This window comes from Bubalus bubalis, chromosome 8 (genome assembly GCF_019923935.1).
Source record: "Bubalus bubalis isolate 160015118507 breed Murrah chromosome 8, NDDB_SH_1, whole genome shotgun sequence".
Classification (NCBI taxonomy): domain Eukaryota; kingdom Metazoa; phylum Chordata; class Mammalia; order Artiodactyla; family Bovidae; genus Bubalus; species Bubalus bubalis.
The window spans coordinates 104,280,743-104,296,596 of record NC_059164.1 but is presented as its reverse complement, the minus strand read 5'-3'; the positions used below and the strand labels follow the sequence as shown (position 1 = coordinate 104,296,596).

General features: G+C 38.9%; 1 protein-coding gene across 4 annotated transcripts in view; it reads right to left on the bottom strand.

Moving 5' to 3' along the window:
* Positions 1 to 15,854, bottom strand: part of AGK (acylglycerol kinase) — a 94,020-nt gene that overhangs the window by 40,094 nt on the left and 38,072 nt on the right. For all 4 annotated transcript variants that reach the window (XM_044946970.2, XM_044946968.2, XM_044946969.2 and 1 more), the window contains exons 4-7: positions 14,562 to 14,641; positions 7,823 to 7,898; positions 2,867 to 2,959; positions 1,242 to 1,274 (exon numbers count right to left, since the gene is read on the bottom strand). In XM_044946970.2, the coding sequence (XP_044802905.1) occupies positions 1,242 to 1,274; positions 2,867 to 2,959; positions 7,823 to 7,898; positions 14,562 to 14,641 (282 nt within the window). The remainder of the gene's footprint in view (positions 1 to 1,241; positions 1,275 to 2,866; positions 2,960 to 7,822; positions 7,899 to 14,561; positions 14,642 to 15,854) is intronic.

The following is a 15,854-nucleotide window of genomic DNA, read 5'->3' as shown; positions in this document are numbered from 1 at the left end:
CCTAGACCAGCCATTATGCAATCCTGAGGAAGCAGTTTCTAGAACAAGGCAGTTCATGAAAACAACAAAACTTCAAATTTGGAAGAAATACTTGAATACTCACTAATACCAATGGGTTGAAAGAAATTTGATTAAGAAAATGAGTGTCTTGGATATTACGTAACTGCATGACTGTGACAGAGTGTATTACGTTGCCACACTATTTGACAAAGTTGCAGATAAAATTCAATTAAAAAAGTCTAACATTGGTATAGTGACTGAGGACAGGTGAAACTGCCTTGTAAACTATTGCAAGTATAAACAAGGCTAAGAGAAAATGCAGGGTCAAATAGCAGAAGAATGGCATCGCAGAGGACTTAATTAAATGCTACAAATACTAATAGATACTGTAAGGTTCTAAAGACTATTTTGAGCTCAATCTATTATTACTAAGGGACTGTGAAGGATCTTCTTCCTTGTGGTTACTTTCTTTTTTCTTGTTGTATTTCTTATTTAAAATACTTTAAATTATTGTAGAAAAGTGGATAAAATAATCTCACAACACCCATGTAACTAAGACCCAGATTTGGCAAATATTACATTTTGCCATATTTGCTTCAGAGTTTTAAGAGAGAAATTGATGCAGATGCAGTTCAAGTCCCTTCTCACCCTCTTCCTCTTTCCCTTCCCCAAAGGAAACCAGCCATCCATCATCATAGACTTGGTACAATTCCTTTCCATCCACGTTATTATCCTTTGACTACACAGTTGATGCTTCCATCAACAGTATCTTTGTTCTCTGAATTTTAAAACTTTGGAGAAATGCATAACATGCTTTGGCAACCTGACTTTTTTATTGAATATTTTTTAGATTTACCACATAGATGTTTGTAAGCCTAGTTCATTCATTTTAACTGTTGTGTGGCTTCCAACATATGAATATACCACGGTTTATTAATGAAGGAATCCTTTGAGAAAAAGATTTTATAAGGAAATTTTATAGTTTAAACAACTCTTGGTAAAAAAAAAAAAAAAAAAATCATTGGATATTCTAGATTCCCAAAGCAGGAAAAGTCCGCCACGGGTTAATAAGTGTTCTATGACAGGCAGATTTTACTTTCTAAAATCCAAGGAAGCAAAACTTGTTCCCATCTTAAAACATGAAATAGGGAGGAAAGGAGGGAGGGAGTGAGGAAGGGAGGAATAAAGAAAGAGGAGGAAAGTAAAAGTCAAAATGCAATTATTCTTATTTTAAAGCTCACCTCATCTTCTCTTCGAAGAACTCCAGTAATAACCTAAAAATGTTTAAAAAAATTATTATAAACACCTTGTAGTTCCTTTATCATAAAATAATTGGATTCAATTTTCATGGACCACAAACTTGTTGCTGTTTTCTTCCTAGAAACTATGTCAAAAGATGTATTAGTTCTTAAAACACAAACCATTCTCCAATAAGATCAGAGCTAAATTAGGTTTTATTCTTCACCTGGGATCAATAGGACTATAAAGACTAAGATAAAATAATTATAAAACCTCCACATTATATTAGCAAAATTATGTTTTAAGTTTGATAAGATGGGTCACTCAGAAGCCTGCTCTCAATAAAAGTTTCTTATCGATGAATACAAAGACAAGGGGAATTGTGTTCCCTCTATAAAAAGACATTTTTAATTTGAATTTTTACATAATTTACTTTTCACTTTTAAACTATAACGCACAAGTCTTGTAAAAACTGTAAAAAATACCTGAAGAAAAAATACTTCCTCATTAACCCACCAGACATCATTAGTGAGTTGTTTACATTGTTACATTTCTCTCCAATTCCTTTTTTTTTTAATCAGGGCATAGTTTTATGACTAGATTATACCAGATACACAATTTGGTTATCTTTCTTAAAAACATTTTGTGAAGTCAAGGCCGACGCCAATCTTCTCCGCCATCTCCTGCCGCCCTGAACTTTGGGATGAAATGGGGCTCTGCTGTGGCCCACTTCATTCTTTGCTGGCATGCTATCTGTTTTCTTCACACTTCATTAAAAAGCCATAAAAACAATTACAAGATCATTAGCACAGCCTTTTTAAAGAAGCAGCTTACTAAGACTCACATGGTTGCTAAATTAAACACAGGACAATGCCCTGCCTGCTGGGAGCTCTTGACCCACAAACACGGAGGAAACCAGAGGCAGAGGCAAAAGGCAAGACATGAGGTCCGGAGGCAGCGTCTACACAGGCTGGGCGACTGGGCGGGGTGGGGCCTGCACGGGGCTCTTCAGGGGCTTCCAACACACAATGAAGGGCCTGGTCTACTGCCCTGGAAGAGAAGAGCACTCCCAGGGCAATACGCTTACTGTCCCAGGCAAGCAATATGGAAAAGGGACTGCAGAACAAAGGCAGTACACACGCAGGAACATGGAACCTCTGCCTCTAAAGGCACCATTGGGAGGTAACATTGCCTAGGATGGAAATGACTTGAGAATGGACACATGCCTTCTTTTAAAAAGGGAATCATTATTTAAGTTTTACAAGAAACCTTCCCATAATTGAAACTAAGATTCCATAATAAACAGGGCTACTGCAGAAGAGTCATCAAAATGTAAAAAGCATTTCACACCCAGCACCATTTTGTACCCTGTTTTATTCTACTTTATCTACCTTCAACTTGATAGAACAAAAACCCTTCTATGTGCTGGGTTCAGAATTTATACAAAACAATGAAATAAAAGGAAAAATGTAATGCTATGCTTGCTTCACTGAGAAAACAATCCTAGAAAGAATGGATTACCAAGAAATCATTTCCTTAAATGATAATCACTTTATGCCCCCGCTCTAAGATCTCACTTCTATTTTCCTCATTTTCAAAATGGCTCCAGACAGAAAAGTGGCCATACCTCTTGCAAAGTCCCGTCGCCTCCAGCGACAATGATCACATCTGTGTTTTCCATCAGTTCCAGGAGTTTCTTGGCCTGGCCCTCATAATCTGTCTGCGATACAAAGGAAGCCTTTGGTAAATGTATCATCCTAGAGCCGCAAGCCCAAAGGTCTAAATATGTAGAAGTTTCTTTACAGTTTTACACTGAATCTTTTCTTAAATTCATAATTGATGCATATGAAAAACTAAATATCTGCTAAAGCAACTAGATATGGTTTTTATAGTTTTATATGTTTAGAGCTGGAAGGGACCTCAGAAACCATCTAGTCAGCTCCTTGCTTTAAAAATAAAATTCAAACTCAAACTGATGTGTCTCAGTTACAGTTAGCCAATCAGGGGACTCATTTTCAGTCCAGTGCAGATTCTATTATTCATTTATCCAATGACTTTCATCTGAAAGCAAGAGGGCAAATGTATACGCAAATAAGGAGAAACAGATATAATGAAAAGAGCACAGATTTGAGAGCCCAAGAGACCCAGATTAAACCCCAACTCTATTTTTAGCTGAGTGGCTTTAAACCCTCAAGATCTTAATTTCCTTATCAATGAAATCATGTGTACTGGAAGAAAGGGTAAGAGATTTCTCGTGAAAAGCAAACAGTAAGGTACCTGTTCTTAACTGGTACTGTGCTAAATAACGGCTTCCCCAGTGGCTCAGCTGGTAAAGAACCCGCCTACCAATGCAACAGACGCAGATTCAATCTCTGGGTCGGGAGGATCTCCTGAAGAAGGAAATGGCAATCTGCTCCAGTATTCCTGCCTGGAAAATTCCATGGATAGAGGAGCCTGGTGGGCTACAGTACATGGGGTTGCATAGAGTTGGACACGACAGAGCAACTAAAACCAAATACTGGATTTTAACAGATGTAAAGGTAATGCAATTAATAATAAGGAAACACTATCTCCTGTGGACATTTTACTAGCCAAACTAATAGGCAAAAATTAAGAGACTTGAGGTTTCAGATGGGCTAAAGCACCCAGCCATAGTCAACACAGAAAAGAAAATGAAGTTCCTACACTAACATCATCTCATCTCATGATGTACGGTTCTACTTCTATCCTGAAAAACTCAAATGACTGGCTTTGCAGTTATACATCTGCAAATACATCTTTTTTCACACTTAACAGATTATTAGAAAGGATTTAGATGAACAAATGAAGAGGTACCCGGGGCAAACTGTGTGGAGAGGGGCATCCCATGCCCTTTCTGGTACACCACTTCTCAGATCTCCACAGGTTCACCAGCCCTGAAGCTCTCTGAACCCTGTCCCTTCGGATTTTTATGTCGGTTTCATTACACATCCATGGTTGATTAAATTGTTGCCCTCTAGTGGTTGAGCTCAATCAATCCAAATATTTCATTAAAAAAAAAAAAAAAAAGAATATATGCTGATCCTAATTTAAAAGGAGGCTTTGTAAACATCCCAAAATAGGTGACCACTGGTAATCTGCAAGGGTTCTCCAAGAACAAGGCGTCTCAGACTATTCTCATCTTTGACAGATTACTAGATAAGAAGATATGGGAATCCAAACAGACATTCTATCTGGTCCTCAGCAAGGCACCTGGCAAGCTATTTGATAATATCCTTGGGAACAAGGTGGAGATAAGTGGGAACAATACTCTGGGATACAAATGGGTGAACTGATTACCAAGTGAACATCTATGCTCTAAGTAACATGCCCCCAGGGGAGGAACATCAAATTGTAGGCAGATTCCTGACGACATTTCTTTAGGGCTCTCCATTCAGCCTTTTCCTGCCTAACACTTGATCAACAAGGAGGGGAAAGGTCATTTACTGAATATATAAGTGATACAAACCTAACAATCTTGCCCTTCCTGACTTCTCCAACCTTATCCTCTGCCTGTCTCTCCTTGCTCATCCTCCTCTAACTACACTGGCCTTCTTACTCTTCCTCAAACGCACACAAATACTCTGCAGAGCCTCTGAACGTGCAGTATGCTGGCCCTGGATCCTCTCCCTCGCCCACGTGCATGACTCACATTTCCTCCAGGTCTCTTTCAAAGGGCATCTTATAAGACCAGCCTTCTTTGGCTTCCTGGACTAAACTAACACCCCCATTACTTTTCTTATCCCTCTTGACTTTTCCTCTTGGCACTCACCACCACCTGACAAATCGTAAGTTTATTTATATATGTTTATCATGTGCATCCCTTCTTTTCCCACTTTAGAATTTCTCTGAGGGCAGACAGGGAAAATGTTTTGTTCAGACTGTATCCTCAATACCTAGAACAGAGTTTACTTTATAGGAGGTGCTGTGGTTGTTTAGTTGCCAAGTAGTGTCTGACTCTTTGTGACCCCATGGACTGCAGCCCACGAGGTTCTTCTGTCCATGGGATCTCCCAGGCAAGAATACTAGAGTGGGTTGCCATTCTCTTTTCCAGGGGATCTTCCCAACACAGGGATCAAACCCACATCTGGTGAGTTGGCACATGGATTCTTTACCACTGAGCCACCTGGGGTACTCAAATATTTGCAAGAAAAAGTGAAAAATATGAATGAGTACAGGAATGAAAGAACCAAAATTTCAAAAGACACTGACATATTTAACAGACCATAATTTAAAAGATTATATTAATACGGATGATATATTTGAGGCTCTAACCTTAAGAGGAAAATTCTAAATGCACCAAAGAGAAAGGAGAAAGAGCGGCCTAAGGATGCAGAAAACTCAAATTTTATACCTTTCATAAAAATTAACTCAAAATGGATCACAGATCTAAATACAAATAAAAAACTATAAAATCTCTAGAAAATAACATAGTTGAGGATCTAGGTGATCCTGGGTTTGGTGATGAGTCTTTAAATAAATCACCAAAAGCAACCCTAAAAGAAAAAATTGGTAAGTTGGACTTTCTTAAAATTAAAAAGATAAGTAAAAATTATACCAGGCAAAAACTAACCAAGGTAAGCTAGTATGGTTACTAATAACACTAAATAAAATAGACCACACTAAAAGGCAGCATTAATGCTAAAGGGTTATGCATTATGACAGGTTCAAAATGCAAGAAAAATGAAATAATTTGAAATGTGAATGCATCTACTGATATAGTCTTAAAATATAAAAGAGCGAAAGTGGATAAAACTACATTGAGAAATAGACAAATCTATCCAGTGGGATATTTTTAACACCTCTTTCTGAATAATCTATAGTTAAAACAGAAGAAAACAGTAAGGACATTATAAGTTTTGAACTACACAATTAACAGACTTGACTTACTGGACATATATAGAACATGGTACCCAATAACTGATACTCATTCTTTTCAGGCATACATAAAACATTTATGAAAACAAACCACATGCGAGGCCATAAAACAAATTTCAACCAACCTTAAAATACTGGAATTATATAGACTACATTCTTTGACTATAGCACAATTAAATCAGAAATCATTAACAGAAAGATGGGGAAAAGTTTTAGATTTGAAAATTTTAAAACATGATTAACTCACAGGTCAAACAAAAATCATGATGAAAATTAGAAAATATTTAGAACTGAATGATAATGAAAATATATCAAAACTTCTAGGATGTAGCTGAAGCACCAAACAGTAGGAAAGAAGGGTGAAAATTAATGAAATGAATATTCAAGTTACAATGTCAGAACAGCAGAAGCAGAAAAAAAAAAAAATCCAAAGAAAGGAAAATGAAGGAAACAGTGAAACAAACATAAATAAAGGTATCAACAGGCCAAAAAATGGTTCTTGGCAAGGATTAAATTGACACAGCTCTCACATGACTGGGAGGCAAAAGAAAGATGGTATGGATAAACAATAAAACAATATTGAGCATGCCAATGATTTATTTCATATGGTACAGAAATTTAAAAGAAGATTTTATGAACAACATGATGACTATTAATTTGAAAACTTAGATGAAATGCACAAATTCCTTTAAAATCTTTAACCTTACTAATACTAATGGAACATCTTGATGTACTTCTATAGGCACTAAAGAAATTTAATACACACATACAAAAAAAATTTCCCTTCAAAGAAAGCTCCAAGCAGGCCCAGGTGGTTCTACTTTTGAGTTCAACCAAACATTCCAGGGATAAATAGTATCAGTCTTAAATGACCATTCTCAGCTCTTACAGGTAGAGTCTGCAGTATACATTACAGGTTCTAAAATAAGCGTCGGTGTTTCCCTCTCTCCCATCCCTGGCGGCAGACAACTGGAAGACCATGTCTCAGAAAAGGTGGAGTTCAGCACTGCATGGTCAATTGGACTAAATGCCCATTCAACCTCTAAGATTTAATGAAAGTGTCTAATATTAAAAATCAGTAAACCACAGACTTAAAAACAGGTAACAGTGATTTTTACCAAATACATACACCTATGTACACACCATACACAAAGCACTTAAAGTCAATAAAGTGGGGCCTTGAGGCATCTTCTGAAGTACACAATTTCCTCTCATTTATTTCTGACCCCCTTTCTTCATATCCAAATCTTGAAAATTCTAAAGCTTTACCTCTTAAAATTCCTCACCAGAGATAATTTCTTACCAGAAAGAAAATGTTTACCTGTCTGCCAAGAAATTAATTACTCAAACTTGAAGTTTTTTGGTTTTTTTTTTTTAAAGAGTCAGAAGAATTCTTACAACTATAACAACTTTTCATCTTCTAAGAGACAAGAGTTCCAAGTCCTATCTTTTAGAGGAAAGGAACCAAGTTCATGGCTCCATTTAAACCTATTCTGAAAATGAAAAGCTGAGAGTGGTTGGGAAAAATAATGTAATTGTATTAATTATCAGAAGAAGAACACAACGTTGATTTCTCTGTTCTTACTTCCTTACGTGATAAACGATTTCTGCTAAGAAGTCAAGAGAACAGGATATGTTATAAGGAGGGGTAGCTTGGATAAAATCAACACTCTAGAGCATTTCTCACCTTAACGATAGTAACATCCATGCCAGATAAGTGTAAAATCGGGGCAGCATTTTTTTCAAATAGAGTCCTGGCTTTGCTGTAAACAAAGGAAAAAATACAAATATTTTAACAGGAGTGCTCAGGAGGGAAAATAAAAGGCCCAACTATCTTCTCTAGAATAGGACAAGGAACAGCCCAGAGCACACAGGCTTCCTCTATTTGTTCAACCCAGGAAGCTAATGATGAGTAATGAATGGGTTTCTCTGGGTAGAAACATGGACTCTCTCACTCTAGAGGCCCCAGAAGCTTGCCCCTATCCATATGGGATGCTCACAGTTCACATTCTAGCTCCCCCAGAGGAAAGTGTACACTGGATATGGCTCCAGTCTAGCAACAACGTCTGATTCATTCAACAAGCACTACCGACCTTCTACTGTGTGCTAGACACATAGGAGCGGGACAAGCAACAGGACAAGGCAGACAAACAAACGTGTAATTCAGGTATAATGTAACAAGCCCTCAAGGGACTTCTTTATAGTCCACTGGTAGACTGAGAATGTATTTAACATTTTTCATGTGGTCTGAGAGAACAGATTGAACCAAAGAGAATACTGCTTAATTCTGACTCAGTGAACACAACCTTTGAAGGAAAGAGACATCATTTTTAACAATTTCAAATACTAGGAGTATCTGCATTTCTTGAGTTTTACCCCTGTAGTGAAAGCCCTGGAGAAAGAGCAAAATTCTTTTCCATGGAGGCAGAATTTCTGCTGGGAAAGGGAGAAGTTCTAAATTACCTAATCTTACTATGGGATATTTGGTAGCTTGTCTAAAACTCCAAGGGGCCTCCCTGGTGGCTCAGCTGGTAAAGAATCTACCTGCAATGCGGGAGACCTGGGTTCAATCCCTGGGTTGGGAAGATCCCCTGGAGAAGGGAAAGGCTATCCACTCCAGTATTCTGGCCTGGAGAACTCCCTGGACTGTATAGTTCATGGGGTGGCAAAGAGCCGGACACAACGGAGAGACTCTCACTGTCACTTTCTAAAACTCCCAGTCATGTGCTTCTCAGGGTAGCCCTGGCACATGGTCCACACCTCTCGCAGGGACTTTCACCTTCTATGATGAATAGTGGTTCCCAAGACAGTCTTCAGGGCTAGACTGGAAGCCTTGCAAAAACACACACCTAACCTTATTAGTCCTTGAGTCCTATGGCTTTTAGCATTATGACTGGTATACTTAGAAGGTTATTCAGTAAGCACCTGGTACATTAATGCACTTATGAATGAATGAATAATCCATTCCAAATGTAGACAGTGAGGAAAAGGAAATGAGACAATTGTGGTATCCGATAACAACAGAAATAAAACGCTCTTAGGAGAGTTTGTGTTTTAAAAGTATCATACACATCATTCTAGTAGTGACCCTTGTCCAATTCAGATCAAGATTCAAAAACAAGAGCCTAGAAATCAAGGGATACAGAAGCTGCAGAAAGTTCCCAATCACAGAGTCTCAAGGTTGAATAAATGTTAAACATACCAATCAGCTGACATCTTTTACTCAAATATTTTCAACTATCATATCGCAAAACAGAAACAAAAACTAGCACTTTCAAAACAATCAACACCAAACATCTAACTTTTACATTCACACTTACCCAGTCCTCTATCAAAAAGATTATTTTTCTTATCAGTGAGGCATGCTTTGAATTTCTTAAGAATATTTTATACTAGAAAGAGATGCAAAAGTAGTGAATGAGGAACATGTAAAGTTATGCACAGACCAAACTCAACGTTCTTTAAAAAGAAGTAACTACCACATGGAATACAAAACATAAAACGTTTCTGATTATGAACGAAAACAGAATTTGAGAAGCCTGAGCAAATTTTCACAGGAGCCAAAAGAATAGCTTGAACCAAGGGCCCACCTAGGCAGGCAATAAGCAAACGAAACAAACCTATCCTCCCACTTCTACGGCTCTGAACGCTTATTAGAATGAATGGGAAAGGCTAAATGGAAACTCCTCCTTCCCAGATCACCATTTCTGGAGCTTATACCAACAATAATAGGCTGAGCTGGTGATACTGTAAACACTCCTTCTTGCAGGACTGCTTTCATTAACAGGCTAATAAGAAAGGGTCAGGTGGAAGTGGATCAGATCTATCTCTGGGAGGCAGAACTCTGGAGAAGTCTCAAGTGGCTGTATTAATCACTTATAACACACCTGTGGGCTCCTCTGAGTTAGCTTAAGAAATAAGATTTGCAAAAGTACAATGAGGTATCACCTCACACACAGTCAAGTGGCATCATCAAAAAAATCTACAAACAATAAATTCTGGAGAGTGTGTGGAGAGAAGGGAACCCTCTTACACTGTTGGTGGGGATGCAAATTGGTTCAGCCACCATGGAGAACAGTATGGAGGTTCCTTAAAACACTGAAAACAGAGCTACCATATGATACAGTAATCCCACACCTGGGCATAACATATATTCGAAAAAGATGAAAACTCTAATTTGAAAGGATACATACATGACCCTAATGTTCACAGCAGCACAATTTACAACAGCTAAAGCATGGAAGCAACCAGTGTCCATCGATGGATGGATGAAGATGTGGTGTGTACACACGTGCACATGCATGCGCGCGCGCGCGCACACACACACACACACACACACACAGTGGAATATTACTCAGCCATAAAAAAGAATGAAATATTGTCATTTGCAACAACATGGATGGACCTAGAGATCATCACACTAAGTGAAATAAGTCAGAAAGAACGAGAAAAATTTTTATATAATATTACTTACATGTGGCATCTAAAAAAAATTATTTAAAAAAAACAGAAATAAACTTACAAACATAGAAAATAAACTTACGGCTACCAAAGTGGGGAGGGATAAATTAGGAGTATGGGATTAACAGATACACACTATTATATATAAATTAGATAAACAAAGAAGATTTACCAGTTTATTGGTTTTTTTTTTTTTTTGCCAAGCAGCACGTGGGATCTTAGTTCCCTGACCAGGGACTGAAACCGAGCCTCCTGCATTGGAAGTATGGCGTCTTAATCACTGGACGGCCAGGGAAGTCCCAACAAAGACTTACTGTATAGCACAAGGAACTATATTCAATGTAGTATAATAATCAATAATGGAAACGGATCTGAAAAAATATATATGTACATATAACTGAATCATTCTGCTGTACATCTGAACCTAACACAATACTTTAACTCAACTATAATTTTAAAAAAAGAAAAAAATATCTGAACATTTGGGCCTTTATTCACATATTTATGTGATGCCACAGGTACAGAAAATCTCGAAGATGAAAGTGAAGACATTTTTTTTCCTTCTAATGTTCCATATAAAAGATTGAAAAACAAGTGTTACCAGTACGAAATGTATTATTTATTATATAATTAAGGGTGAGATAGCACCAGAGTCAAATAAAAACTTTCTATACTACAGCAATTTCCAGGTTCATGCACACACAAAAAATAATTACTCCTTAATGTATTATGTATTAATGCTAAACACAGTTATCTTATTTCCTAAAGCTCTAATGTAGTTTTAAACCAGCACTACATAATGAAATAGCTACATGATAAATTATAAATTATGTGTCAGGGCAAAGCCAAGATGACAAAAATAGTACAATTAAGTAGCGAAAGCGATTTCAGAGTGACTGCTTCCTAGAAGCATGCAGGATTCACCTTGTCAAAGTGGACCATGACTTTAGAAAGATTTTCCTTACCCTCGTCTGCAGATTAAGGTATCATATTTTTCAATAAGAACTTCACCTTTAAAATCGCAAATACATTTCCATGTAAAAGTAAAAGCAGAACCTAAAACTGCTTTTAAAAAAAAGTGTCATTGTTTAAAAATGCAAATATCTTTTAGATGTAAAAATTCAAAATGACTGATTTTAGCTTAAACAATTGCCATATAGATCATCAGAATTGGCAAGTTACTAACTTACTAGGCCTCTAGAGGAATAGGACCTGGAACAGTTACATTAGTTCGGACAGAAGGAGAGGTCCAGCGGTGGACAGTCAAGTAAAGAACCTTCTGAACTCAGCCCACAGGTCAGTAAGGGCATTCCCGGTGGCTTAGAGGGTAAAGAACCGTCTGCCAATGTAGAAGACGCAGGAGACTCGAGTTCCATCCCTGGGTCGGGAAGATCCCTGTAGGAGGAAATGGCAACCCAGTCCAGTATCCACACCTGAAAAATCCCATGGACAGAGGATCCTGGTGGGCTACAGTCCATGGGGTTGCAAAGAGTTGGACACGACAGAGTGACTAACACTATGGGTCTGTAACAACAAGGACAGCAGCTTATATTTCTTTAATCGAATGCTAACTATGAAATGGAAGGAATGCAAAAGACTTTGAGGTGTTATCTCATTTAATCCTGAAGGATTACATGGTAATTTTTATAATGTATGTGCCATTATTTTCCATTTTACAGATGAGGATAAATTGAGGAGTTAAGAAGCTAAAAAACAACACCCGCAGCATCACAGAGCAGAAGAGAGGATACAGACCTGATCCTCCAGACTCAAACTCACATCCAATTCCCTGCCAGCTTCTCCCAAAAGCCACCAGTGACTATTTAGCTATCTTGGGTATTTTGATTGTGTTCTGTTAGAACCTTTGTTGGTACTTTTGTTTAGTGCTGGTTTAAACAAGAATGAGGGAAGTCCCTGGTGGTCCAGTGGGTAAGAATCTACCTTGCAATGCCGGGGAAAGTGAAAGTGAAAGTCGCTCAGTTGTGTCCGACTCTTTGTGACTCCATGGACGACACAGCCCATGGAATTCTCCAGCCCAGAATACTGAAGTAATTCTGGGGATGCAGGTTCAATCCCTGGTTGGGGAACTAAGATCCCACATGCCACAACTAAGACCCTATGCAGCCAAGCAAATAAATATATATAAATAAATATTAAACAAGAACGATCATAAGGGCTTATGCTAAGTATGTTTAGGGCAGCAGGAAGTGGCTCCAACAAAGGTGGGCAAATATGATTCAATTAGGTAGAGCAATGAAGTCGATTTAGGCAGTCCGTAGTAAGTATCTCAAACTGTTAAATTCAAAAGAAATAAGGCAGGGCTACTCCTCACATCCGTGAAGCCACACTCACTACCTCCCTAGAAAAGACAAGAGAAACTGATTTCAGAACTCCTGCTTTTCTTTCCAGACAACGTCAAACTTACCACTTAAGAGCTGCTCCCAACTATGCTTTTTGTTGTTCTCAGTATCTTAATGCCATTTGACTTTACCTTACAGAATCCAATCTAATACATATTTATTACTTTTCTGATCCTCAATCATGGCAAAAAGAATTATTCTGGTCCTCAGAAAGAATAAAAGGTATCACTCTCCCCCTCCTTCACAAATTCTTACTATTTAAAAAATAATAATTTTAGGACTTCCCTGGTGGTAGAGTGGATGGGAATCGGCCTGCCAATGCAGGGGACACGGGTTCGATCCCTGGTCCAGGAAGATTCCACACGCCGCTGAGCAGCTAAGCCCATGCACCACAGCTACTGAGCCTGAGTGTCACAAATGCTGAAGCCCATACACCCTTGAGCCTGTGCTCTGCGACAAGAGAAGCCACCACAATGACAAGCCCAAGCACTGCAACAGTGAGTAGCCCCTGCTCACTGCAACTAGAGAAAGCCTCCGTGCACAGCAGCAAACACCCAGCAGAGCCATAAATAAATAAAAAACAATCGTAATTTTAAATTTTAAATGATTTCTTCTAGAAACTATCAAAAATCCTTTCCAACTGAATGACAGTTGTTCCCAACTAATAGTATTAAAGAAAAAGTTTTTTATTTTGCTTACGGTACTTTTTAAAAAATTAAGACTGTAGCCTGCCAGGCTCCTCTGTCCATGGCATTTTCCAGGCAAGAGTACTGGAGTGGGATGCCATTTCCTTCTCTAGGGGATCTTCCCAACCCAGGGATCAAACCCAGGTCTCCCACATTGCAGGCAGACGCTTTATCCTCTGAGCCACCAGGGAAGCCCAAGTTCACAGTAAAAAAGAGTAGACAATACAGAGTTCTCACATAACCCCCTCCCTGATCCGCCCCCCTATCCCACAACACACACAGTCTCCCTCCCTTTCAACATCCTGCACCAATATCGTACATTTGTTACAATAAATGAACACATGACTATCAACCAAGGTCCCAACTAGTCCTCACATGTTAATTCTCACAACTGCCTCACATGAGCCCTCCAGGACTGTCAGAACAGTGACATAGCAAGGGACCTAAGTCCACCCTCCTATCTCTAACCACATTCCCCCACCTCCATGCGTCATTTCCTTAGTCGGGGAGACTGAGTGTCCTCCCGGCTGACCTCCAAGACCTAACTCTACATTCACTGCTTGAGGGAAGAACGTTTCTGACCTCACAAAGCCACAATATTTTTGGCCATCTCTGAACATCTCATATCACGGCAGCAGAAGCTATTCTCAAGGGGGCTAGGACCAAGCAGATAAGACTGATTTGAGCGAGCTAATTCTGCAATAATTATTAAAATTCAATTAGACAAGTTGGCTAAGCATCAGTGAGCTTTACAGTTATATCCCCTTAAACCGTGATTTCTACAATACAATTGAATCTTATGGCTACAAGAGCAATGAACCCAGTGCTTCCAGTTTCACAGACTCCAACCAGCTGCCTGACACTGTGACTCTGTGCCCCTGGAAAAACTGAATTTGTAACAAAGCACAGACTGAACTACCCTTTGCAAGCTGCAGGGTTGAGAAACACAGTTGCCTTCTTCACTTGCGCGTTGGGAGGAATAAGTTGATTGCCAAACACCTAAAAAGGAACAAAGAAAAGTTTTCAGTAAGTGTCCTTTTATTGAGTTAGTAAACACATATATTCTTTCATTCCAAAAGAATTTACTTCTGGTGTCTACCCTGAGGAAGCCAAGGTTCTTCCAAGATTTCATATTGACAACCCCACCATCAGTTCAGTTCAGTTGCTCGGTTGTGTCTGACTCTTTGCGACCCCATGAATCGCAGCAACCCCACCGTAAACAACAATAAAGCTGCATAAATCTAAAAAGAATGACACCAACAAATTTACTTATAAAACAGAAACAGATTCACAGACTCAGAAAAGAAACTTAAGGTTGCCAAGGGGGAGGAATGGGGGAAGGGATAGTTAGGAAATTTGGGATCGACATGTACTCATTGTTATAATTAAAATGGATAAGCAACAAAGACCTACTGTAATAGCACAGGGAACTCTGCTCAGCGTTATGTGCCAGCCTAAATGGGAGATGGGTTTGGGGGAGATTCAGTTCAGTCACTCAGTCGTGTCCAACTCTTTGCGACCCCATGGACTGCAGCACGCCAGGCTTCTCTATCTATCACCAACTGCCGGAGCTTGCTCAAACTCATGTCCGTTGAGTTGGTGAAGCCATCCAACCATCTCATCCTCTGTTGTCCCCTTCTCTTCCTGCCTTCAATCATTCCCAGAATCAGGGTCTTCTCCAGTGAATCAGCTCTTCATATCAGGTGGCCAAATATTGGGAGTTTCAGCTTCAGCATCAGTCCTTCCAATGAATATTCAGGACTGATTTCCTTTAGGATGGACTAGTTGGATTTCCCTGCAGTCCAAGGAACTCTCAAGAGTCTTCTTCAACACCACTTTTGAATCGATGTTCAAAAGCATTGATTCTTCAGTGCTCAGCTTTCTTTATAGTCCAACTCTCACATCCATACATGACAACTGGAAAAACCATAGCTTTGACTAGACAGACCTTTGTTGGCAAAGTAATGTCTCTGCTTTTTAATATGCTGTCTAGGTTGGTCACAGTTTTTCTTCCAAGGAGTAAGCTTCTTTTAATTTCATGGCTGCACTCACCATCTGCAGTGATTTTGGAGCCCAGAAAAATAAAGTCTGCTACTGTTTCCATTGTTTCCCCATCTATTTGCCATGAAGTGATGGGACCGCATGCCATGATCTTAGTTTTCTGAACGCTGAAATTTTAAGCTAACTTTTTCACTCTCCTCTTTCACTTTCA